This window comes from Cynocephalus volans, chromosome 9, assembly GCF_027409185.1.
Source record: "Cynocephalus volans isolate mCynVol1 chromosome 9, mCynVol1.pri, whole genome shotgun sequence".
Taxonomy (NCBI): Eukaryota; Metazoa; Chordata; class Mammalia; order Dermoptera; family Cynocephalidae; genus Cynocephalus; species Cynocephalus volans.
In genome coordinates this window covers 125276889-125301696 of record NC_084468.1, presented here as the reverse complement: position 1 = coordinate 125301696, position 24808 = coordinate 125276889, and the positions used below count along the sequence as shown (strand labels likewise).

The window sequence follows — 24808 nt, the reverse complement described above, 5'->3', positions numbered from 1 at the left end:
TCCAACAAATCAGCAGTTTTTAAAATTTCTACAAACATGGCAAAAAGAATGTAAAAAAAAAAATACCCATACTTGGGAAAGCATGAAATATAAACATCATTACAACAGTTATGTACTGTATCATGTTCTTTATGTATAGTTTCTATGGCTATTCTACCTATTAGTAAAAGTTTGCTATTGCCACCACCACCTAAGATTTACTGATGCACATTATATGCCAGGTATTGCGATTTCTTTTTTTTACAGTAGGTGCTTTATATATCAATAACTAAATTGCAAGTAAAGCACAGGGTTCACACATAGTTCCTCTTTTTCTCATTGGTAGCGATTCTTCGTCTGGCTGCCACACCCAGTGAAGAAGTGGGAGCTGGTAGTCCGTGGTTGCACACTGGCAGCATAGTTCTGACTTGCAACATTGGTGCCTAGCCCCACTACTTCATACATAATTTGACTATCACCTTCAAATGCCCCCCTTTTCCTGTAAGACATAAAATATCAAATAAGGTGCAATATCAAATGATAGAACATACATAATTTTATTCAACATTTTATATATTATGTTACAAATATGTACAATTTCAATAATAAATTAAAAATAAATGAGCAAAATAAGTCTGAAGGAAGTTCACAGTCACTATGTTACTCAATGATATTTTTCTTCCTTTATTTTTAAGAGTTCATCTGATCCAAAATCTTGATCATCTTCTTGCTAGAGAAACTTGTTTTGGCAGCAGATTTCAACTGCAGAGTGTTTTGTTGCCTCTAAGCAGTGGGAAAATGTTTGTTAATAATAGAAACGCTGAAGAGCAATCAAGAGGGGTTGATGAACATCTGTACAATATGCACAAAACTCTGCAAAAATTCTTTAATATTTTTTTCTTCCAGTTCCTCACATTCTTTGCATCCAGATTCTGTAATATTCTGCCAAATAGAAAGAAAAAATTAGATTGGCAAGTCTAATATACTTCTTTCCTGGGAATATCGTATCATTTGAATGATACGGTAAGATGTTGAGACACAAAAACTTTGGTAGATGAATATCACTTTAGGAAAAACTATGAGAAAAGACAACTGGGAGATTTGATGTGGTCTTATTTTTCCTATAATGGATTAAGGTCACTGAAAAAAATAAGCTATGTCTGTCAGACCATGGACTTCCTACCTAGAGTCTTTCAATGGTATCTTAATATCTACCTGGAGCATAAAGTCCATGCTCCCTGCACTGCACGGCAGATCCCCATGAGCTGTTCCTTACTTATTTCTTTCACCTTTCCCCACTGCCTCCAATGTTATGTGCTAGAAACACTGAGTTAGCCCCTGCCTTTTCTTCCCATGCAAACGTCATGCTATTAGATGCCTTTCCGCCTTTGCTCATCTTTTTGCCTATGACATTCTTCCAGTTTTAGCTGCTATTATACTTGACATTATTCAGATGCTGTCTCCTTTAGGAAGGCTTCTCTGAACCCCTGAGCTTCCAGGGATGGGTCCCATCTTCACATCTCAGAATCCCTTGTTTAGACTTCTCTCAAAGAACTTCATGGACTATGTTCCTGTTATGAAATTTTACCCTTTTTATACTATGATTCTCTAAGCTTTCTTCCAGAAGGGCATGGCCATGGATTTTTATTTCCCTAGCATTTGGCATGGGACCTGGCATGTAGTAATCACCTAATTATTATTAGTTGAATTGAACCATTTAAGTGAACACCACAAATTGCTGTAATTCAGACACAGCTTATGGATACTAGAATATTCCAAATGTAGTGATCACGAATAAACTTTTTAGAGATCATCTGCACCATGAAAGCTGTGCCAGAAAAAAAATCACAATTAGATTTACTTCCATTAAGCATTTGGAATTCAGATTCATCAACATTTATCAAGCACATACTCTATGCCAGGCCCTGTCATGTTTAATACAATGCTGTCCTATTTGATCTTGAAAATAATTGCATCAGATAAGAAGGCAGAGATATTAAGTGACTCATCTCAGTTAACATAATCACTGGAAGTTCTTCACAACCAGGTCTTCTAAGTATGCAGTCCTGTCTCTCATTCCAGTACACATGTCGCACTATGTCATGAGGATGGCTATCAACATGCACATTAAAGAGTTCAACATGGATATTGCCATTCGTTATCTGTTGCATGGCTCACTCTTTCCAACAATAAGATGAAGATAACATATCACAGGAGTATTGTCAACATTAATAAATTCATTTCATATGCATATTAAGTATTTAGTATATGTGAGGCATTGTTCTGGAAACTAGGATTCAGCACTGAAAAAAACAAAAATACCTGCCCCCCTTGAAGCTGATATTCTAGTAGGGAAAAATCAAACAATACCCATTAAGTAAAATATATGGTTATGTCTGCACTTCCAGTTGCCTCTGCCCGAACATACTTCCCCAGGTATTCTTAAGGCTCATTCCCTCACCTCTCTGTCAGTGTAGCACTGAAGCATACTGCCTGGCATTATTCAGTAAGTGTTTGTTTACTGAATAAATCAATGAGCAGTTTAGGATCGTGTGCATGCCAGTGATGATGCCACTTTGGGATGTCCCTCCCCTGGAATTGCACTCTCTCTCCTGAGTGCCTCTCGGAGGATCTGTTTGTCCATCAACGACTTCTCCCAATCAAGCCAAAAATATCAGCTGTAGTTCTGCACAACTATTTGATAACTCACCCCATTAGAAGATAAACTGCTGTTTGCTAGGATGATAAGGTTTTCTACTGTGTTGTTAATGTCCATATTGCTGGACTCATGTGAAATGACCCGTAACTCCAGGAGAAAGCACTTCATCGCTGTTACTTTGCAATCAGGCTAAACATAAGAGTTAAAAAAACAATTTTGAAAAAATTTTATTTTCCTAGTATTCTCATGTTCACATTAATGTAATTTTGATTTTTTAAAGTCAATCCAAATGTTTTATAAAGATACACAATACTCTTAAGATACTTTTGGCTTTGAAATCAAAACTAAAACAAATCAATAAAAAACAATCAAGAAGGATAGTGATATTTTACAGAAGAACATAAAACTAGAATACGTGGAAACCGTAGGCCACTTTTTCTCACTGAGCACACATCTCCTGTGGAAAGAGTGACAACACTGGCCCAAGACTCTTAAAGTATCAATATAGAGAGTGCACTTACTAGAGTTTCTAGAATCAGATTGTATTGTTAATGTTTTAAATAGTGGTAGCTGCTAATCATACTATTCCTGCAAGTTCCAAAGTTCCAGAGGCGGAAGTGATTCCAAGATATTTATTAGAAAAATCAAAGGAGGAGTACTGCTTACTCAGAGACTGGTGAAATCAGAAAGGGATCCCATAGGTACCACAAAAATACATTTCCCACAAGTTACTTAAGCAAAAGCCTACACTTAAAAGAAAGGAAACATTTAATGAACATCTAGGGATTTGACCATGACTTGTTTGACTTTGTGTACCCAATGCCTTCCACAGTGCTTGGGACCCTGAAGGCACTTGAATCCTTATTGAATAGATGAATAAATGAAAGAACATATCCAAGTGCCCAGCACTGGCAATATACCTCAGCAGCTGCTCAGGACTGCTCACCATGTTAACAATAACAAAACCTAAGTTCAGCAATGTTTAGTGACTTCCAAGGTAACACAGGGAGGAAGTGGCTGAGTCACTGTTTAAATCTAAATTTCAATCTCAGGTTCTTTCTACAACCCATGAATTACAAAGTTACCTTCTCACAAAAAAAGCAATCTCAGGGTGCTGAATGTTGTGGTTAATTGACTGCTTTCTGCTTTGAAAAAAAAAATGCAAAGAAAAATAGAAAACACACTGAAGCCAGAGGAGGGAGGCAATTTCTATGTGCAGCAGCAAAGTGGTTGATGAATATTTTTTTTTCTAGTTTCTGGCTAATGGCTTCTTTCCAATGCTTAGAAAGTCTCAGTGGGGGCAAAACATTCTATTTCAGAGAAGTTCGAGTTGAGGAATGACACAGAGAGGACTCACTGTTTTGAATGAACGCAACATAGAATTTGTTTTCCATGAGGTGAAGCTGAGGATTTGTTTCTTGGTTCTAGCAACTATCCAGAGGGAGAGGACTAACAGCATGATGATAACCCTGTATGCCTTAGGCAATGTCAGTGTATTAATGGGAAAAGCTCAAGATTATTTTTGAATTTTGATAAATTTTATGGATTATGTTTCTTTTCTCACATAGAGATTAATCAGAATCCTTTTTGTGACAAATGTAGAGATCCATGCAAAATGTAGAACATGGATGCCTTAAGCAATTTATGGAAGATATGATCAGAGATGGTGATACACCACAACACTGGAAATAACAGATATGTTGGATACTTTTAAATTGAATCGGTTAACCTGATTCTTGCACCTAATTGCATCATGATCTAACTGCATCACAAAAACACAATATATTTTGTTTGACACTGATGGAAAAGGCTCTTCTATATTTTGATTTGGCACCATTACAAAAATAGCATTTATGTAGCTCTTTGTCTCCAAGTCCCATGACCTCAATAATAACATAAAATTCATTGGTCACATATTATAGGAACATATGAAAAGTTAGATTTAAAAACTACACATATTTCAGTTGTATGAAAAATACACTTCTTGGACTTTTGAAAACCACAAAAGCAGCAATTAAAAAAAAAAAAACTACTTACATGAGCATCACTTTCAGTATATAAAGTAGCATCAATATGTATATACTGCAAAAAAATAGATAATATGAAAAATTATGCCGTGTTTAGATATAATGATAACAACCTACTGAAAACATTAAATTCAGCTTTTTAAGTTGAATTTCTTACTGGAGATAATTTTTGATTCATATGCACTTATAAGAGAAAATTCAGAGAGATCCTGCGTACCGTTCACCAAGTTTCCCCCATAGGTAATATCTTGCATAACCATGGTCCAATATTACAACCAGAAAATTTTAACATTGACACAATACACTCACCTTGTTCAGATTTCACCAGTTTTGCATGTAACAGTATATGTGTGTGCAGACACACAGTTCTATGCAACTTTATCACATGTGTAGGTTCATGTAAATGCCACCACAGCTGATCGCCACAAGAATCCTCCTCCTATTCTATGGCCAAAACTTCCTTGCTACACATCCTCCACTGCACCCCCCAAGTCCCTGCCCCCTCCAGTCTATCTCTCTGTCCTCTGGCAATCACTTCTCTGTTCTTCTTTCTTATAATTTTGTCATTTCAAGAATGTTATATAAATGGAATCATATAGTATGTAAACTTTTGAGATTAGTTTTAAAAAAAATTAACAGACTTTTTTGAGAAGTTGTAGGTGTACAGATAAATGAGCAGGAAGTACAGAGTTCTCTTATATCTCCTTGGCCCCCACTCCAGTTCTGTTACTGTTAATATCTTGTATTCGTGTGGTATGTCTGTTATAATTGATGAGTCAATATTGATACATTATTACAAAGTTTACAAAATACTAGGGTTCATGTTTGTGTGGTATATTCTATAGGTTTGACAAATGCATAATGACACATAACCACCATCACAGTGTCATACAGAACAGTTTCACTGCCTTATAAATCACCTTTGCTCTGCTCATTCATCCCTCCCTCCCTCTTAACTCCTGGAAAACAACGATCTTTTTATTGTCTCCCTAGTTCTGCCTTTCACAATACATCATATAGCTAGCTGGGATCATACTGGCTAGCTTTCCAGACTGGCTTCTTTCACTTAGCGATATGCCTTCAAGGTTTTACCATGTCTTGTCATATCTTCACAGCTCACTTTTAAAATCACCATATAGTATTTGATTGTATGGATGTAACACAGTTTATGGAGATTGCCTTTTCTTCACACAGCGTTATACTCTGGAGATTCATACATCTTGTTGAGAGTGTCATTCGTTTGCTCCTTTTTATTGCTTAGTAGCATGTCATGATATGATACACCACAGTTTAACTATTCACCTACTGAAGTACATTTGGGTGGTTTCTGGGTTTTGGCAATCAAGAATAAAGCTGTATGAACATTCATGTGCATGTTTTTGTGTGAACACAAGTTTTCATTTTTCTGGGATAAATGTACAAGAGTACAATTGTTGAATCATGTGGCAAATGCATGTTTGGTTTTATAGGAAGCTGCCAAACTGCTTTGTAGAGTAGCTGTATCAGTTTACATTCTCACCAGCAATGTATGCATGACTCAGTTTATCCCCATCCTTGTCAGCATTATCACTATGTTTTCATTTAATATTATATTTATATTTTAATTATATTTATTTGGCATTATCACTTTTTTGTTATTTTGGGCATTCTTATATCCGCATAATGATATGTCATTGTGGTTTTAATTTACATTTCCAAATAAGATAACACCCATTTTTGGTATTTTCTTCCCCAAAAACTTGAGATAATTTATAATTTTCCTTTCAATCTGCATGCCTTTGATTTCTTACCACATGCCTTTTTTTTTTTTCTTGCTTTATTGATTTGGCTTAAATTCCAATATTATGTTGAATAAAGTGGTAACAGAAGACATCCTTGCCTTGCTCCCAATCCTAGGAAAAAAAGCATTCAGTGTTTATATTCAGTGTTCACTTAAAAGTGACATTAAGTATGGCAGTTCTAGGTTTTTGTACATGCTTGATATCAAGCTGAGGAAGTTCCTCTCTGTTGTTACTTTGTTGAGAAATATTGTCTTGAATAGGTGTTACAAAAGCCTGCTAGGGCTGTCATAACAAAGCACCACAGGCTAGGTGATTTAAATGATGGAAATTTATTTTATCACAATTCTGGAGGCTAGATGTCTGAGATCAGTGTTGGCGGGGTTCGTTTCTTCTGCGTCCTCTCTCCTTCGTTTTCAGATGTCCATCTTCTCCCTGTGTCTTCACATGGTCTTCCCTCTGTATCTGTATCCTAATTTCCTCTTCTTCTAAGAACACCAGTAATATTGGGTTAGAACCTGCCCTAATGACCTCATTTTAACTTAATTACCTCTTAAAAACCCTGGCTCAAAATACAGTCACATTCTGAGGTACTGGAAGGACTTCAACATACGGATTTTTTTTTCCAGAAGGACACAATTCAGCCCATAACAGGTATTGTATTTTATCAAATGCCTTGTCTACATCAATTGATATGATTATAGGATTTTTTCTTTTAGCCTTTGATATGGTGGATTACACTGATTAATTTCCAAATATTAACAAGACTTGCATACCTGGAATAAATCCCACTTGGCCATGGTGTATATTTGTTTTTATATGGTACTAGATTTAAATTAGCATTATTTTATCAAGGATTTTTATATCTAAATTCATGAAAGATATCTGTCTCTAGTTTTCTCTTTTTGGTACTGTCTTTATTTGATTTTACATCAAAATAATACTGCCTCCTAAAATGAGTCAGAAAGCATTCCATCCTCTTCTATTTTCTGGAAAAGTCTGTGTACAGTTGTTGTTAATTCTTTTTTACATTTTTGGTAGAATGCTCAAGTGAAACCAGCTGGGCCTGGAGATTCTCTTGTAGGAGCTTATGTTTGATAAATTCAATGCCTTTGTGGTTATAGGAGTGTTCAAATTATTTATTACATCTTTTATTATATTTTAGTAGTTTGTGGTTTTTGAAGAATTGTTCCATTTCCTCTAAGTTGTTAGATTGGTTAATGTAAAATTATTCATAGTTTTTCTTACTGTCCTTTTAATGACTGCAGATTCTGTAGTGGTAGCCCACAATTTCACTCCTGGTATTTATGATTTGTGCCCTCTCTTTCTATTTTTGTCAGTCTTACTACAGGTTTATTGATTTTAATGGTTTTTCCAAGTAACCAGCTATATGTTTCATTGATTTTTTCCTATTGTTTTCCTGATGTCAGTTTTATTAAGTTCTGCTCTCATATTATGTTCTTCCTTCTGCTTGTGTTAGGTTTATTTTGCCCTTCTTTTTCTAGTTTCTTAGGATAGCAGTTTAGATTATTGATTTAATACCTTTCTTCTTTTCTAATGTAATCATTTGATTTTTTAAATTTTCCTCTCAATATTGCCTTAGCTGTAACCAACATATCTTGATATGCTGTATTTCATTTTTATTAAGTTCTATGTATTGTTAAACTCCTTTAAGAGTGACTCTTTGACCCACAAATTGTTTACAAGTGTATTATTTAATTTCCAATTATTTGGAGATTTTCCTATTGTATTTATGATACAGTAGGTTTGATTCCAGTGCGGTCTGAGAACACATTCTGCATGATTCAAGTTCTGATCAATTTTTTTTTAAAGTTGTTTCATGGCCCAGTGTAGGTTCAGTCTTGATACTTGTTCCTTGGGTTCTTGAAAAAACAAAAAGTATATTCTGCTGCTGTTGGGAGGAGTGCTCTATGTATTAAATTAGATGCTGTTGGTTGGCTGTATTCTTTGATCTCCTCTCTGGTTTTCCGTCTGATAGTTCTATCAGTTACTGAGAATGAGGTGGTAAAGTTCTCAGCTATAATTGTTTATTTGTCTATTTCTCCTTTCAGCTCTATTACGTTTTACTTCATGAACTTGGAGACTCTGTTGTTTGGTTTGTATACATTTAGAATCATTACATTTTCCTCTTGGATTTATCTTTTGTCACTATGTCACATTCCTCTTGACTATAGTAATTTTATTTGCTGTGAACTACTTTATCTGATATTATATAGATATTTCTGCTTTTTAAAATAACGTTTATCAGTTTCCTAGAGCTACTGTAACAAGATATCACAAAGTAGGTGGTTTAAAACAACAGAAATTCATTCACTCACAGTTCTAGAAACAAAGAGTCCAAAATCAAGGTGTGGGCAGGGCCACGCTACTTCTGAAGGCTCTAGGGAAGACCCTTCTTGCCTCTCCTGAGCTTCTGGTGGGTCCTGGCAATCCTTGACCTTCCTTGGGCTGCAGCTGCATCACTCCAATCCCTGCCCCTGTATTCACACGGCATTCTTCCTAGCGGGTTTCTCTATGTCCTTTCCTTTTCTTATAATGATACTAGTCCCTGGGTTTAGGGCCCACCTCACTCTGGTATGAACTTATCTTAACTTCACTAGTTATAGCTGCAAAGATGCTACTTCCAAATAAGTTCACATGTGAAGGTTTCCAGTTGGACATTTTATTAATCCATTTCTGTTGCTTATAATAAAATACCTGGAACTGGGTACTTTGTAAGAAAACAAAATTGATTGCTTAGTTTCAGAGGCTGGGAAGTCCAAAGTCCAGGCAACAAAGGTGAGGGTCTTCTTTGGCTTAACAGCAAAGTAGGGTCTCACATGGCAGAAAATGGTGGAGCAGAGAGAGAGAGACTCTCATGAGCTCTCCTTTTAAACCCTCAGAACCACACTCCTGACCACCATTATTAATCCATTCACTACTGCAGGGTCCTACAATCTAATCAGCTCTTCAAGTCCTCACCTTTCAATTACCATAATTGGATTTCCTACCCTCAACAGTTACAGTGGGAATTAAGCTTCTACTATATGAACTTTGGGGGACACAATTCAATCAATCCACAGCAGACATGGAATTTGAGGGGACACTATTAAAGCCACTACAGTATGGTATATCTTTTTCTATCCTGTTAATTTCAATCTACGTATGTCATAGTACTTGAAGTGAGCTTCTTATAGATAGCATGGCTGGGTTATGTTTTGTTATCAGCTCTGCCAATCTATGCCTTTTACTTGCTGTATTCTCTTTCTCCTCTCCTACTAGGATGCTGATAATAGAAATCCTGGATCTCTTGCTATTGTCCCCAAGATCCTTGAAGCTATTCTTTTCCAGTCAGTTTTCTCTCTAATATTCTGTCTTCAAGTTAACTGTCTTTCCTCTGTCATATTTGTTCTGCTAAGTCTTTTCAGTTTTTGTATTTCCGTTATTATATTTTTTAGTTCTGTAATTTCCATTTGGTTCTTTTTACATCTTCTATTTCTTCGCTAAGGCTTTCTATTTTTTCATTTGTTTCTAGGGTGTTTGTAATTGATTTTTGAAGCATTTTTATAATGGCTGCTTTCAAATCCATGTCACATAATTCCAACATCTGATCCATTGCAATTTTTGAATCTGTTGATTGTCTTTTCTCATTTGAATTATGACTTTCCTGTTTCTTGGTATGATGAGTGATTTTCAATTGTATCCTGGCATTGTGGCAATTATAATAGGAGACTGAGATCCTATATAAATCTTCTATTTTAACGTGCAATCAGCCTGTTTAGATTTAACATGCAAGTTGCAACCTACCTTTGGATGCTGTGATTACAATGACAGATTAGTTTTCAGAACCCTTGTGGTGCTATTTTGGTATGCTTGGTGCCATTGGGTTCCCACTGATCCCTTCTGATGTCACCTACTGGGGTAGGTAGCACTTCTCCAGGCCATACCACCTGGCTTCTCTAGGTAGAGGATGGGAGACCCGAGAGATAAAATATACCTCTCCAGGCCACTGTTTTGCGTGGGGCTCCTGCTCTCTTTCCCCTGCCAGTTATGCCAGCCCACCTGGTGTCTCTAGATAGGAAAAGAGAGTCACTAATCCAAGATGAGACAGCCCTTCTAAGGGTCGGGACACCTCCTGTACAGGTGCCACCACCTACTTGTTTTCTTTAGGTAGGGGAAGAGAGTCTCTGGCCTGTAGAGACTAGAGCTCTTCAGGCTGGACCATTTATAAATTAAGTTTTAAAGATAATTAGAATCTGAAAACAGTAAGAAAAAACTTTTTTGAGGCTTTTCAAGGCTCAAAAATTTCTACAAAATTATTTAAGTGAGATTTCATTAAGACTGACAGAAAAACGCAGAGAGAGATACACTTCATAGCAATTATAACAGCAGAAAAATGAGTACTCACTTGAATAAGATCTTCAATTTTTTTCAAATCACTTATTACATCATGCCAGTTTGCTTCTGTTTTAGGAAGACCTGCACTGATACAACTGGAAAAAGAAAATAGGGCAAAGCATTTTGAATGAGCATAATACTGTCTCAATGAATACTATAAGCAAAAGAGCAATCAATAATTTTTTTTTTTTTTACGACCAGTGAAAACATCAGTGTTAACCTTGCTTTGGTGCATTCAACAGCCTTTTAGAAAAACATAAACATTGAACATATAGTACAACCTTGACACTTGAGGTTAACTCAAGGATTGACCAGCCTGGGTTAGAGAAAAGCCTAATTGGAGGCATAATTTAGAAATAACCTGATGCAATTTATGACAATGAAATAAAAACAGTGCCAGATGTGTGGTAGTGCTCAACAAACATTTCTGAAATCATTAGTTTTCTTTAAGTAGAAGCTCCACCACACTTTAAAGTCTAATAAATAGGTAAAATTCTTAAAATAAGCAATTACCATTTTCATGTAATGATTTTGACAGTAGATGTTCTTTATAGTACATTAAACATGCCCCTTTCATGCTGTTCACACTATTATTACGCTTGTGGCAGCTTTCTTATTAAACATTACAGACTTTAGCCCAAAATAGGCTAAATAACCATATACTTACCCACTTTGGTAAAAAATCTAAATTTAATATCCAGACAAAAGACCCAAGTGACTGGAAAGATTCTTAAAGCTTCAGGAAATACAGTCACTCCCTGATGGATCTTGTAGAAAAGCATGATAGTCATCACTAATCTGTCTCATGAGGAAGATTTACCTGCACAAATCTATGGTTCTCCTTACCACGAAGGTGTTAGTAGAGTAAAACTGAACTGGGAGTCAGATTATGTAACTATAAGTTGGGCGCTTTGGGCCAACTGGGTACAGTATATTAGCTGCATCTAAGAGAGAAGAAAAAAGTTCATAGACATGGGAAAATGTGAATGTTTATCAGGAGGGAAAACAGAAGGCCTAAATAAACAAAAGAAATGTTTTAAACTGAAATAGGATGTGGATCAAAGGAGAGGAGGAGTCAGTGCCCGGGACAGATCAAATAACATAAGTGAATCTTAAATATCTACTTTTTACTGCTATGAAAAGCATACAGGATATAAGTAAGTCGAGTACTTCCAAGTTTAGTTAGATATCAAGAGGCCAAATTTACTTGGGAGATATAATACTCATTTGGAATATTCCCAGTGTATAAAAATGCTCAGTTAGGTATTTACTTAACCTCCTCTGAATCTCCATAATCTGCCCTCTACCATGCCCCAAACACTGAGGACCTAGAGATATAAGCAAACTGAACATAAACCAATTTTAAAGGGAAGGACAATCATTATAGCTATTTACATGATGATATTCATGCCTAAAGATAAAATTACCCCAAAATGAAGACACGAATGCCAGCCTCATTTAAAAAATGACTGTTTAGAAGTAAACACAAGTAGCACTGGATGGAAGTACTTCTCAAATATGGTTTCTGAAAAATATAATCAAAGACAAAATAATTATTTTTTTAGTTAAAAAGTAAAATTTAAAATAATATTTTATCATATTTTGGGTACAAAAACGTAAACTTATTATAATTTCACAATTAATGCTTCTTATCAGAAATAATGAAACTAGAATTTATCATTTTTTTTCATTTCCCCACCTCCAACTCTGTCTCCTATGCATAAAATTCTTTAATATTTCTCAAGATGTATGTCAATGATAATAATTTAACAAAGTTTACATATTTAGTAATTTACATATGTACTAATGTCACCACTTAAGTTTTTTCTATTATCTTTGACCTTCCCCTCATCCTTTGCTCCTTTTTAATTGGACTACATATTTTATATAGCACAGATTGCTAATAGGCATTACTTACACAGGTGTGCTAGTTCTATATTCATGTAATAATATGAAAATTAATTGCATGTTGTTATCATTTGGGGAAAAGTTGGATAAAAATGGGAAAGATTAGAGATAATTTGATCCATCTTGAAAGAAACCATATAATGATTTTTCTTGGTGATTTGGGAAAACCATTTGTCTTAGAACTTCCCCGTTTTGACACTTTTACCTGCCTCTTTTGCATAAAGCTTTCATAGTCTCAGAAAGCAGTGTTAACCACTAACAGTTTTTTTCTTAACCACTAAGAGTTTATGCTTCATTTAGTCTATACCAAAAAGATGAGTAACACCCAGACTTTGCCCTCAAAGACTATGTAATTTAATGAGTAGGTAGACATTTAAAGAACAAAATAGAGTGAGATAAGGACTATAATACATTTACAATGACATGAAGAGCACAGCAAGATTAACAGATTTTTTAAAAACCTATTTTACTTATTTTCAGAATAAGAACAATACACACATGGACAGATATCCATGACATCCCAAGATCTTTAAAAATATAACCATATAACTTAGGACAAAGTATCTGATATTCAAGCGACACTTTAAGAAAAGTCCACATGCTATTTTCATCTATTTCTTCTTACCGAAATTCTCATTACTCAATGCCAGGGTAAATCTTTAAGTACTGAAGAAGAGTTGGCTATGGCAATGGGTTCCCAGCAGCCATCCATCCAGAATACCTCCTACAATACAATTCAGGGTACAGGATGATGCATTAGGAACACAAGCAAATTAGTGGGGATACGGAGGGAATTAATATTTATTGGGCACTTACTTTTAATGTTACTTAATATATGTGTCACATTTAATCCTGATGATAATACCATATGGTAAGGTTAGCACCTTTGGGTAAGCTGCTCTGGCCCCATAGCAAATACATGACAGCCAGGATTTGAGAGCAGGTCTGTCCGATTACAAAGCCCAAACCCTTTTTATTACATTATGTCTGAATTGACAAATTCCAGAGTCATCTTAATGAAAAGCAGAAGTAACCAAATGCTTGGATTCATATAACCACTGATTGTTGATCTAATTTACAACAGTAGCTACTTATGTCTTCGTCTTTGAAATAAATCATTGTTAATTAAAACATCATTTGAGAATTTCATAAGCATGAACATTTTTTCTATTTCAAAATGGGTGAAGGAACAGCAAGGAGAGGCCCTGATGAAGTGGCGGCTGGCAGCCCCATGGGACTCAGGCAAGCAAGGCCCCACTGGAGTGGCAGACAGCCGTAGTCAGCAACACTCTCAGCCACTGCTGAAGACACCAGTGCAGAACAAGTGGGCCATGACAGCCACCACCATAGCAATTGCTGTCTCAAGGATGGCTTGCTGCCACAACAGCAACCACTGCTACCTCATAGGTTAGCTGGTGACCACTCATCAACACAGACAGGAGTGACACCAGCAGAGCCCAGGGAAAGAGGAAAGAAAAAAAGAGAAAACCCATCCAGAGTCATTCATTCAAATTGAGGCGTACTACTATACCCCAGTGCACCCATCAGGGTCAGGGTGAGCTAGCCAGGGTGCCAACAGTCTCATCCAGGAACAGAAACTATAACCTAAGAGTGACAAGACTCCAAGGTGCTATCTGCCAAAATTTGAGAGCTCACCCATGTCCTGACGAACCAATATAGTGTCACCAACCTCAGCAAGGAAATAATAAGTGTCCTCTCATGCAACTTTGACACTGAATTCAGCCAGAATACCTACATAAAGACCACACTATGACGTCTACCTGAAACTAACATTAAAACACCCCATTCGACCATTATTATAAAACACACCTGCAGAAGGAATTCTCTCTCCACTAATCCCACTCCAGAGTACTAGAAAAAGTAAATTCTCTAGCAGATGACTAAACATCAACAGAGAGATACTAGAAATATAAAAAAACAAGAAAATAGGACACCACCAAAGGAATATAATAATTCTCAAATACCAGATCCTATAGAACAGGAAGGCCTTGAAATGAATGAAAAGGAATTTTGAGTAACAATTCTAATGAAACTCAATGAGATATAAGAAGACTCAGTTAGATAAAACAATGAAATGAGAAAGAGTATACAGGACATGAAGGAAGAAATGTACAAAGAAATCAATGCCCTGAAAAAGAATGTAGCAGAGCTTATGGAGCTGAAAGATTCATTCAACAAAATAAAAAGCACAACAGAGAGCTTAAACAGCACACTAGAACAAGCAGAAGAGAGAATTTCTGATCTTGAAGATGGCCTTTTTGAAGTAACTCAGGTGGACAAAAAAGAAAAAGAAAAAAGAATTTAAAAAAATGAAGGAAATCCAAGAAAAATGGCAGACAACCTTAAGCACTCAAATATCCAAACCATGGGTGTTCCAGAAGGAGAGGAAAAAGGAAAAGGCATTGAAAACATATTCAACAAAATAATAGTGGAAAACTTCCCAGTTATAGGGAAAGACACAGATCTTCAGATCCAGGAGGTTCAAAGATCCCCAAACAAATTCAACTGAAAAGATCCTCTCCAAGACATATTATAGTCAAATTGGCAAAGCTCAAAGACAAAGAGAGAATCTTAAAAGAAGCAAGGGAAAAGTGTCAAGTCACCTATAAGGGAGCCCCTATCAGACTAACAGCAGACTTTTCATCAGAAACCCTAAAAGCCAGAAGAAAATGTGATGATATATTCAAAATACTAAAAGACAAAAATTGTCAGCCAAGAATACTATACCCAGTCAGGCCATCCTTCCAAAATGAAGGACAAAGTATATTTCCCAAACAAAAACTGTGGTAGATCACCACCACACTAGCAGGCTTACAAAAAATTCTCAAGGGAGTGCCTGATACCAGAAAAATAACCATCACTACCATGAATACTCAAGAAAGAAAAACCAACCAGTAAAACAAAACAAAACAAACAAACAAAAAAAACAATAAAGAGAAAAGAAGTTTATCTACCATCTCAAGAAAACAACAAACACAGAAAACAAACAGAAAAGAAGAAAGGAACAAAAGATATTTAAAACATCTGAACAAAAATCAAGAATGAAATACTGCTATTCATAGCAACATGGATGAACTTAGAGAAGATTATCTTAAGTGAAATAAGCCAGGCACAGAAAGAGAAATACTGCATGTTCTCACTTATATATGAGAGCTAATAAAAATGAATAAACAAACAAGTAAATAGAAAAAGAAGACACAACAATCACAGTAATTCCTTGAACTTATTAAGAGAACAGATATGATGCTGATGGGGGTGGGTAAGGGGGAGGAGGAGAAAGGTGGAATTGGTAAAGGGCCATGAAAATAAATTACAAAAATCAATAAAATGCCAGGAGTAAATCAACACCTCTCAATTATAATTCTTAATGTAAAAGGATTAAATTCCCCATTCAAAAGACACAGACCGACTGATTGGATTAAAAAGATGGACCCAACAATATGCTGTCTTCAACAGACTCACCTTACCTGTAAAGACAAACTTGACTAAGAGTGAAAGGACAGAAAAAGATATACCATGAAAACAGAAATGAAAAATGAGCTGGAATAGCTATTCTTATATTTGATAAAATACATTTGAAACCACAAACCATAAAAAGAGATAAAGAAGTCCACTATATAATGAAAAAGGGATCTATCCAGCAAGAAGACATAACAGTCATAAATATGTATGCACCTTACATTGGAGCAGCCAGATTTATAAAGCAAACACTATTAGACATAAAAAAAAAAAGAGAGATAAACACTAATACCATAATAGCAGGGGAAATGAACACCCTACTCTCAACATTGGACAAATCATCTAGGCAAAACATCAACAGAAAAACAAAATCTAAACAACACTTTAAACCAATTGGACATGGAAGACTTCTACTGAATATTTCATCTAAAAGCCTCAGAATATACATTCTTCTCATCAGCGCATGGAACATGCTCCAGGATACACCACAGGATAGGTCACAAATCAAGTCTCAATATATTTTAAAAAATTAACTCCATTTCACTGGAAAAAAAATTTACACTTAATAAACAAAATATAAACAATTATTTTTGCTGTCCTTTAAAAATAGCATGTAGGGGGGCTCTTGCCTGTTGGCTCAGTTGGTTATAGCATGGTGTTATAACACCAAGGTCAAGGGTTCAGATCCCTGTACTGTCCAGCAGAAAAAAATAAATAAATATGTAAAACAAAATAGCATGTATTTGTTGACCTTCCCCATGAAAAATCAAAATGTGCCATGTCCCCTGACATAAATATCACTACAATTAAGTTTCATAAACTCAAATTTCTAAATTATTATACATTTCAGATATTTCTGAAATATAAAAATGATTGTTTTAAAATATATGATGTATGATCTTAAAAGAAAAAAAACCTAATATTTATCTAGATATTAGACAAGATACTATAAGGGTACCTTTTCTCCAAAAGAACATTTTTTTAAAAAAAATTCAACTATTTTATTACTAATAAAATAACATTTATATATTTAAAATATAACACAAGATTCACAACTTAATGTAATGATTCTCATTTAGATTACAAATACCAGAGAAAGGGTTAGTTGGTCAATGCTGCCTGTACAGTACATTGATGTTCAGTCACACATCATACATCATCCAATCATTCATGCAACTTCCTTGAATGCAGCACAGCATTTAATAACAAGAAGATATTAACATTTATACTGAGAAGGTATTAACTTGTTAATAATAAGAAGATATATAATTAGAACAACTATATAAATGCAATTGGTGTTTTCCTTGTATATAAAAACTAGATATAATCCAATACCTACATTGGTTTGCCTTGAACCCCTGACCCATGTCCTAGGGAAATCTTATCCTCCCCAAGGTTTCCTATGTCTTAAAGACTTTCATTGTCAAAACACCTCTGTTTCTCCCAACCAAAACGAATGCAAAATTCAAACTCTTCTCCTGCTTCCACGGGACAGCCACTCCATGTGTACCATGAATTCTAGAGAGAACACTCGGAGGGTCTTAGGGAAAGGTCACATTGCCACTTACATGGCCTTCACCATGTAGTCACTATTCCTCCCACTCCCACGTTATCCCTCCCTTTCATTCACAAGGACATACTAAACCTAACTCTCCTGTTACATATGACCTAAATCACCCATTAATTGGTTTATTATTCTCATTTTATAGTAATTCTCTTTGTCTATAATATCTCAGTGCTTCATATTTTTTAACCAAACTTCACAATTATTTTTGTAATTTCATCCAAAGCCTCTTAAATTCCCTACATCATTCCAGTTGTGGTATCCCAAACTCCACATTGTTCAAAAAACAATATTTATGATTTGAGTAATGCTAAGGATGACATAATTTTTAATAAGGCATTGGGAAGCTATGTTAGTAAACAATGGGGACTTCGCTCCAGGGCTCTTGCAGCAGTGAGTCTGCACAATGTCACAAGGAACTTTCACTGCCCGGCCCAACTACCTCCTTCTGCTACAGGTAAAAGAAGACTAAGCACTTTAGACAGAATGTTCCATGATAGAAAGTGATTGCCAGACATGGAGGAAATTATTCAGACCTTCAATAAAACTCAAGTTCTTTCATAGACATTCTCTCACTGGACTCTCACAAATACCTATTGGAGAGAAGTGGCTTTTTGAGAAGGCAAATGTAGAGAGAAAATAAATTTTCGATGTCCTTTCGGTCACATTTTTGGAGAACTATAGAAGCAGTGTTTAACGCTGGCATACTAATTGCAAAGGGTTGTGAAATGCCCTCACAATCAGCCACTTTGGTTTGTCCTTCAATCACGTGAGTGCTTAGTTCCAGGAATAAAAAATACAAAATCCCAGTCCTACCCTCAAAGAGCTCACAAGGTTTAAGCAGGAAAGTTTTGGAATCTTGTCACTGGTCTCACCAAAATCCTAGCAGATGACACTGATCAGAGGGAATCCATCATGAGAAGTAGACAAATCAATGCAGCTCTGACAGCTTTCATTCTGGAGTGACTTATGGAAATAACTGTAAACAGTTATTTTCTCTACTAATGTTGCAGTTCTTCCCGGTGAGAAAATGTAATCTAACACATTTGCACTTTTGTTCTGTTAATTTACTCATGTAGTAACACATTTAAAATTAATTAAATAGACTTACCAACAGAAGAATTATAAATGTTAGTTTATTAAGTAAATACATCATCCATTCACTTAAAAAACAAAAAAAGAAGGCAAGCCAGTACTGAGTGGAATGCAAAAAATAAAAGACAGCATCTCTGTCCTTGATTCATTTAGTAATTATTTTTTGAGCACTTACTATGGGCTAGGCATTTTACGTGAACTTGGGACATATCAATGATTGTAGAAGACAAAGAATCTAGATTTCAGGAAGAAAGACAGATTGCATAGCATATAAACAAAAAAGTTAATTACATTTTTTTTTAGAGAGTGACAAATTATGTGGGAAAAAGAAAACACAGAACAAGGTAGGAAGGGTGGGGTTGCAATTTTGACTAGAGTGGACAGGGTAGAACTCAGTGAGAAAGCAAAATAGGATCAAAGGCACAAAGGCAGCAAGGGTGTGAGACTCAAGGACAACTGAATGAAGAGAATTTGAAACAGAGGGAACAGCTGGAGCAAGTGTCCAAAGGCATCTGTCTGCCTATGGGTCTGAGAGACAGAAGGAGAGTCCAATGGAGTGAGAAAGGGAGAGAGTAGTCTGAGATGAAGTCAGAGAGGTAGGATCACTGTGTAATGACCTGAAATGGGATTTTGAGCAGATAATTGATACAACCTGAATCACCTTATTAAGAATCCCTCTGGTTCTTATGTTAAGGTCAGAGTGTGAGAGTGGGTCAAGGATAGAAACAGAGAATCCTGATTGGGACAGCTACAGTAACCAAGGTGACAAATGTTGACAGTCACAGTGAGAGGGTAGGAGTGGAGACAAAGGCATGTGGTTGGAGTCTATAAACATTTTTTTTTTATAAGAGAACTGATAGGATTTTCTGACAGATAGAATGTGGGGTATAAGATTAAGCAAGAGATACAGAATTACTCCAAGTCTTTTGCCCTGTGCAACTGAGAAGATGGAGCTGCTATCAACTGAAACAAGCAAGGCTGCTGGTGGAGCTGATGTTTTGAAGGGAGGCAGGCAGAGTGGAAATTTCAGTTTCAGGCATGTTGAGTTTGAGAGGCCCATTAGGAGCCCTAACCCCCTGCCCACACAGAAGGCAGGAGGAGTACCACCACTGGGACAGGGAGGCCCTGCACCTCTTCCATGGAGGTGGTCCACAACAGCTGCCACCGCAGCTTCTACCACCTCAAGGACAGCTTGCCACCACAGTAGAAGGCACAATCACCATGCAGGTGGCCCGCCTCATACTGGACTGCAGTGACACAGAGAGAGTCACCAGATGAGCCTGGGAAAAGATGAGGAAGTCTTTCTCCTCAAAGTCCACTCTGGAGTAGCAGAAGAAGAAACTGACCTACCAGATGACCAGACATCAATGCAGGATACTAGAAATGTAAAAAAACAAGAAAATATGACACCACCAAGGAATACAGTAATTTTCAAGTACCAGATCCTACAGAACAGGAAACATTTGAAATGACTAAAAAGGAATTCTGAGTAATAATCTTAAGGAAACTTAATGACATAAGAAAAGACTTAGACAACACCAGGAAACAAGAAAAAATATCCAGGCTATGAAAGATGAAATTTACAAAGAGATTAATACCCTATATAAGAATGCAGCAGAACTCCTGGGACTGATGGATTCATTCAGTGAAATAAATAAAACACAACTGAGAGCTTAAATAGCAGATTAGAGCAAGCAGAAGAAAGAATTTCTGATCTTGAAGACTGTCTATACCAAATAACTCAGGCACACAAAAAAAAGGAAAAAATAATTTTTTAAAAAATGAAGAAAGTATAAGAGAGCTAACAGACAACCTTAAGCATACAAACATCCTAATCATGGGTATTCCAGAAGGGCAGGAGAAAGGTAAAGGCATTGAAAATATATTCAATGAAATAATAATGGAAAAGTTCTCATGTGTAGGCAGAGACATGGTCCTTTAGATCCAGGAAGCTCAAAGATCCTCTAACAGATTCAACCCAAAAAGATCCTTTATGAGACACTTTATAGTCAAACTGGCAAAACTCAAAGACAAAGAGAGAATACTAAAAGTAGCAAGAAAAAAAATGCCATATCTCTTATAAGGTAGCCCCCATCAAAGTAAGAGCAGACTTCTCAACTGAAACTCTAAGGTGAGAAGAAAATGGGATGACATGTTCAAAATACTAAAAGAAAAAACTGCCAGCCAAGAATACTATACCCCACAAGGCTATCCTTTAGAAATGAGGGAGAAATAGTATATTTCCCAGACAAACTAAAACTATCAGAGTTTAGCACCACACAACCAGTCCTGCAAGAAATTCTCAAAGGAGTCCTGCATCTGGAACCTGAAAAACAAAAATCACTACCACAAATACACAAGTAAAAACAAAACCCACTAGTAAAACACAAATGCAAATGAGAAAGACAAGAGGAAATAAATTTTACCACCTCAAAGAAAACCCCACAAACAAGAGCAATAATCAAAGGAGAAGAAAAGAACAAATGATACTCAAAGCATCTAAACAAAAAGCCATAGAATGCAGGAATAAGACAATTTCTCTCAATGACAACCCTAAATGTAAATGGATTAAACTTCCCACTCAAAAGACAAAGACTGACAGATTGGATGAAAAAGCAAGACCCACCTGTATGCTGTCTTTAAGAGACTAATCTCACTGATAAAAATATGAACACAGACTAATAGAGAAGGAATGGAAAAAGATACACCATGCAGATATAAACCAAAAATGAGCAGGAGTAGCTATTCTTATATCAGATAAATACATTTTAAAACAAAATCATAAAAAGAGACAAAGAAAGCAACTATGTAATGATAAGGGGATTGATCCAGCAAGAAGATATAACAGTCATAAATATATATGCAGCCAACACTGGTGCAGCCAGATATATAAAGTAAACACTATTAGACCTAAAGAAAGAGATAGACCCCAATACAATAATAGTGGGGCACCTGAACAGTCCATCTCATCCCTGGACAGAGAAACACAGGATTCAAATTACACTTTAGACTGATTAGACCTGTCAGATATCTACAGAACATTTCATCCAACGACTACAGAATATACATTCTTCTCATCAGCACAGGGAACATTCTCCAAGATAGACCACATTAGGTCACAAAACAAGTCTCAACAAATTTCTAAAAAATTGAAATCATTTCACCTATCTTTTCAGATGACAATGTTTTAAAACCAGAATTAACAGAATCAAATCTCAGGGCCCTATACAAATACATGGAAATTAAATAACAGGTTCCCGAATGACCTATGGGTCCAAGAAGAAATTAAACATGAAATCAAAAAATTCCTAGAGAACACTGAAAATAAAGATACATCATATCAAAACCTGTGGGATACTGCAAAAGCAGTGCTGAGAGGGAAGTTTATAGCAATAAATGCTTACATGAAAAAAAAATAGAAAGATTCTCAGTAAACAACCTAACCCTATATCTAAAAGGACGAGAAAAACAAGAACAATCCGATCCCAAAGTCAGTAGACGAAAAGAAATTAGAGCAAGCTAAATGATATAGCGACTCAGAAACCAATACAAATGATGAATGAAACAAAAAGTAGGTTTTTTGAGATGATAAACAAAATAGACAAAACATTAGCTAGCCTAACTAAAAAAAGAAAGAAGACCCAAATAACAAAAATCAGAAATGAAAAAAGAGACATACAACTGATTCCAGAAAAATACAAAAATTCATTAGAGACTATTACAAATGACTACATACAAACAAACTTGAAAACCTGGAGGAAATGGATAAATTTCCAGACACAAACAAACTACTGACACTGTGCTAAGAAGAAATAGAAAACCTGAACAGATCAATAACGAGCAGTGAGAATGAAGCAGTAATCAGCAATCTCCCAACAAAGAAAAGCTCAGGACTGGATGGCTTTACTGCTCAATTCTACCAAACCTTTAAAGAGAAATTAAAACCAATTCTCTTCAAACTTTTTCAAAAAATGGAAACAGAGGCCACTCTTTCAAACTGATTCTATGAGGCCAGCATCACCTTGATACCCCAAACAGATGAAGATACAGCAAAAAAATAAAATAAAACTACAGGACAATATCTCTGATGAACATAGATCCAAAGATCCTCAATAAAATACTAGCAATCAGAATACAGCAACACATCAAAAAATTAAACACCATGTTCGAGTGGAATTTGTCCCAGAGTCGCAAGAATGGTCCATCCCAGAAATGCAAAGATACAACAGAAAAACACGATTTAAACCACACTTTAGACCAATTGGATCTGGCAGATATGTACAGAACATTTCATCCAATGACTATAGAATATACATTCTTCTCATCAGAATGTGGAACATGCTCCAGGATAGATCACCTGTTAGCTCACAAATCAAGTCTCAACAAATTTTTAAAAATCGAAATCATATCAAGTATCTTCAGAACACAGTGGACTAAAACTAGTAATTAATAACAAGTAAAATTCAGGATACTACACAAATATATGGAAATGAAACAACAGGCTCCTGAATGACTTATGGGTCCAAGGAGAAAATAAATAGGAAGTCAAAAAATTTATTGAAACCAATGAAAATAAAGACACATCCTATCAAAACCTGTGAGATACAGCAAAAGCAGTACTAAGAGGGAAGTTTATTGCAATAAACACATTAAAAAATAAATAAATAAAAGTATTTCAAATAAACAACCTAATGCTACACCTCAAAGAACTAGAAAAACAAGAACAATCCAATCCCAAAGTTAGTAGATGGAAAGAAATAATTAAGATCAGAGCAGAACTAAGTGACAGTAGAGACCCCCAAAATGGTACAAAATATCAATGAAACAATAAGTTGGTTTTTTGAGAGGATAAAAAAAGAGACAAACCTTAGCTAGGTTAACAGAAAGAGAGAGAGAGAGAGAGAAAGACCCATATAATGAAACTCACAAATGTAAAAGGTGACATTGCAACCAATACCACAGAAATGCAAAGAATCATTAGAAACTATTACAAACAACCATACACCAACAAATTTGAAAACTTCAAGGAAATGGATAAATTTCTAGACATATACAAACTACTGACACTGCATCAAGAAGAAATAGAAAACCTGAATAGACCAATAACTAGCAAAGAGATTGAAGCGGTAATCAGCAGTATACCAATAAAGAAAAGCCCAGGACCTGAAGGCTTTAATGCCAAATTCTACCAAACCTATAAAGAGGAATTAACACCAATTCTATTCAAACTATTCCAAAAAAAATTGAAATAGAGGCCACTCTTCCAAACTCGTTCTATGAGGCCAGCATCACTTTGATGCCAAAACCAGACAATGATACAACCAAAATGAAAGAAGGAAGGAAGGAAGGAAGGAAGGAAGGAGAAAACTACAGGCTAATATCTCTGATGAACACATGCAAAAGTCCTCAGCAAAATACTAGCAATCAGAATACAGCAGCATATCAAAAATATATATATATATATATACACCATGATCAAGTGGGATGCATCCCAGGGAGACAAGAATGGTTCAGTATATGCAAGTCAATAAATGTGAAACACCAAATGAACAAAATCAAGGAAAAAAATCATATGATTATCTCAATAGATGCAGAAAAGCATTTGACAAAATTCAGCATCCCCTCATGGTTATGCATGGTCATAGAGTGAGATCAGTCAGTATGCTCTATGTGTTTTCTCCAGCCAAGTAAGCTCAAGGGGTAGGCAGCATGAGATGGGTAGAAAATTGGATTTAAACCCACTATGCATAGGCCAAGCAACGATGAGCAAGAGAGGAATAAGGGATTTTAGAGTATATGTAAGGACCAACTGGAAGATTTATTGAGAAAATTTAACTTTATTTCTTTATTGTAGGGTGTCATGAAGGAAGTGTTACTTGAATAATACCTTGAAGAATGGATAGATTTTAGGCATGAGTAA

General features: G+C 35.8%; 1 protein-coding gene across 1 annotated transcript; it reads right to left on the bottom strand.

The window, feature by feature from the left end:
- Positions 1–810: 810 nt before the first annotated feature.
- IL15 (interleukin 15) lies at positions 811–13386 on the bottom strand. Its single transcript, XM_063108764.1, has 6 exons — positions 13375–13386; positions 12269–12366; positions 10852–10936; positions 4676–4720; positions 2690–2827; positions 811–921 (listed from the first exon to the last, which is right to left on the bottom strand). The coding sequence occupies exons 1-6, from the start codon at positions 13384–13386 to the stop codon at positions 811–813; spliced, it is 489 nt and encodes a 162-aa protein (XP_062964834.1).
- Between the last annotated feature and the right edge of the window lie 11422 nt (positions 13387–24808).

Coding starts and splice junctions, on each gene's coding strand:
- IL15 (XM_063108764.1), bottom strand. Junction 4,721..10,851: donor AAATTGAAGATCTTATTCAA/GTGAGTACTCAT, acceptor ATTTTTTTGCAG/TATATACATATTGATGCTAC. Junction 2,828..4,675: donor ATACTGAAAGTGATGCTCAT/GTAAGTAGTTTT, acceptor TCTTATGTTTAG/CCTGATTGCAAAGTAACAGC.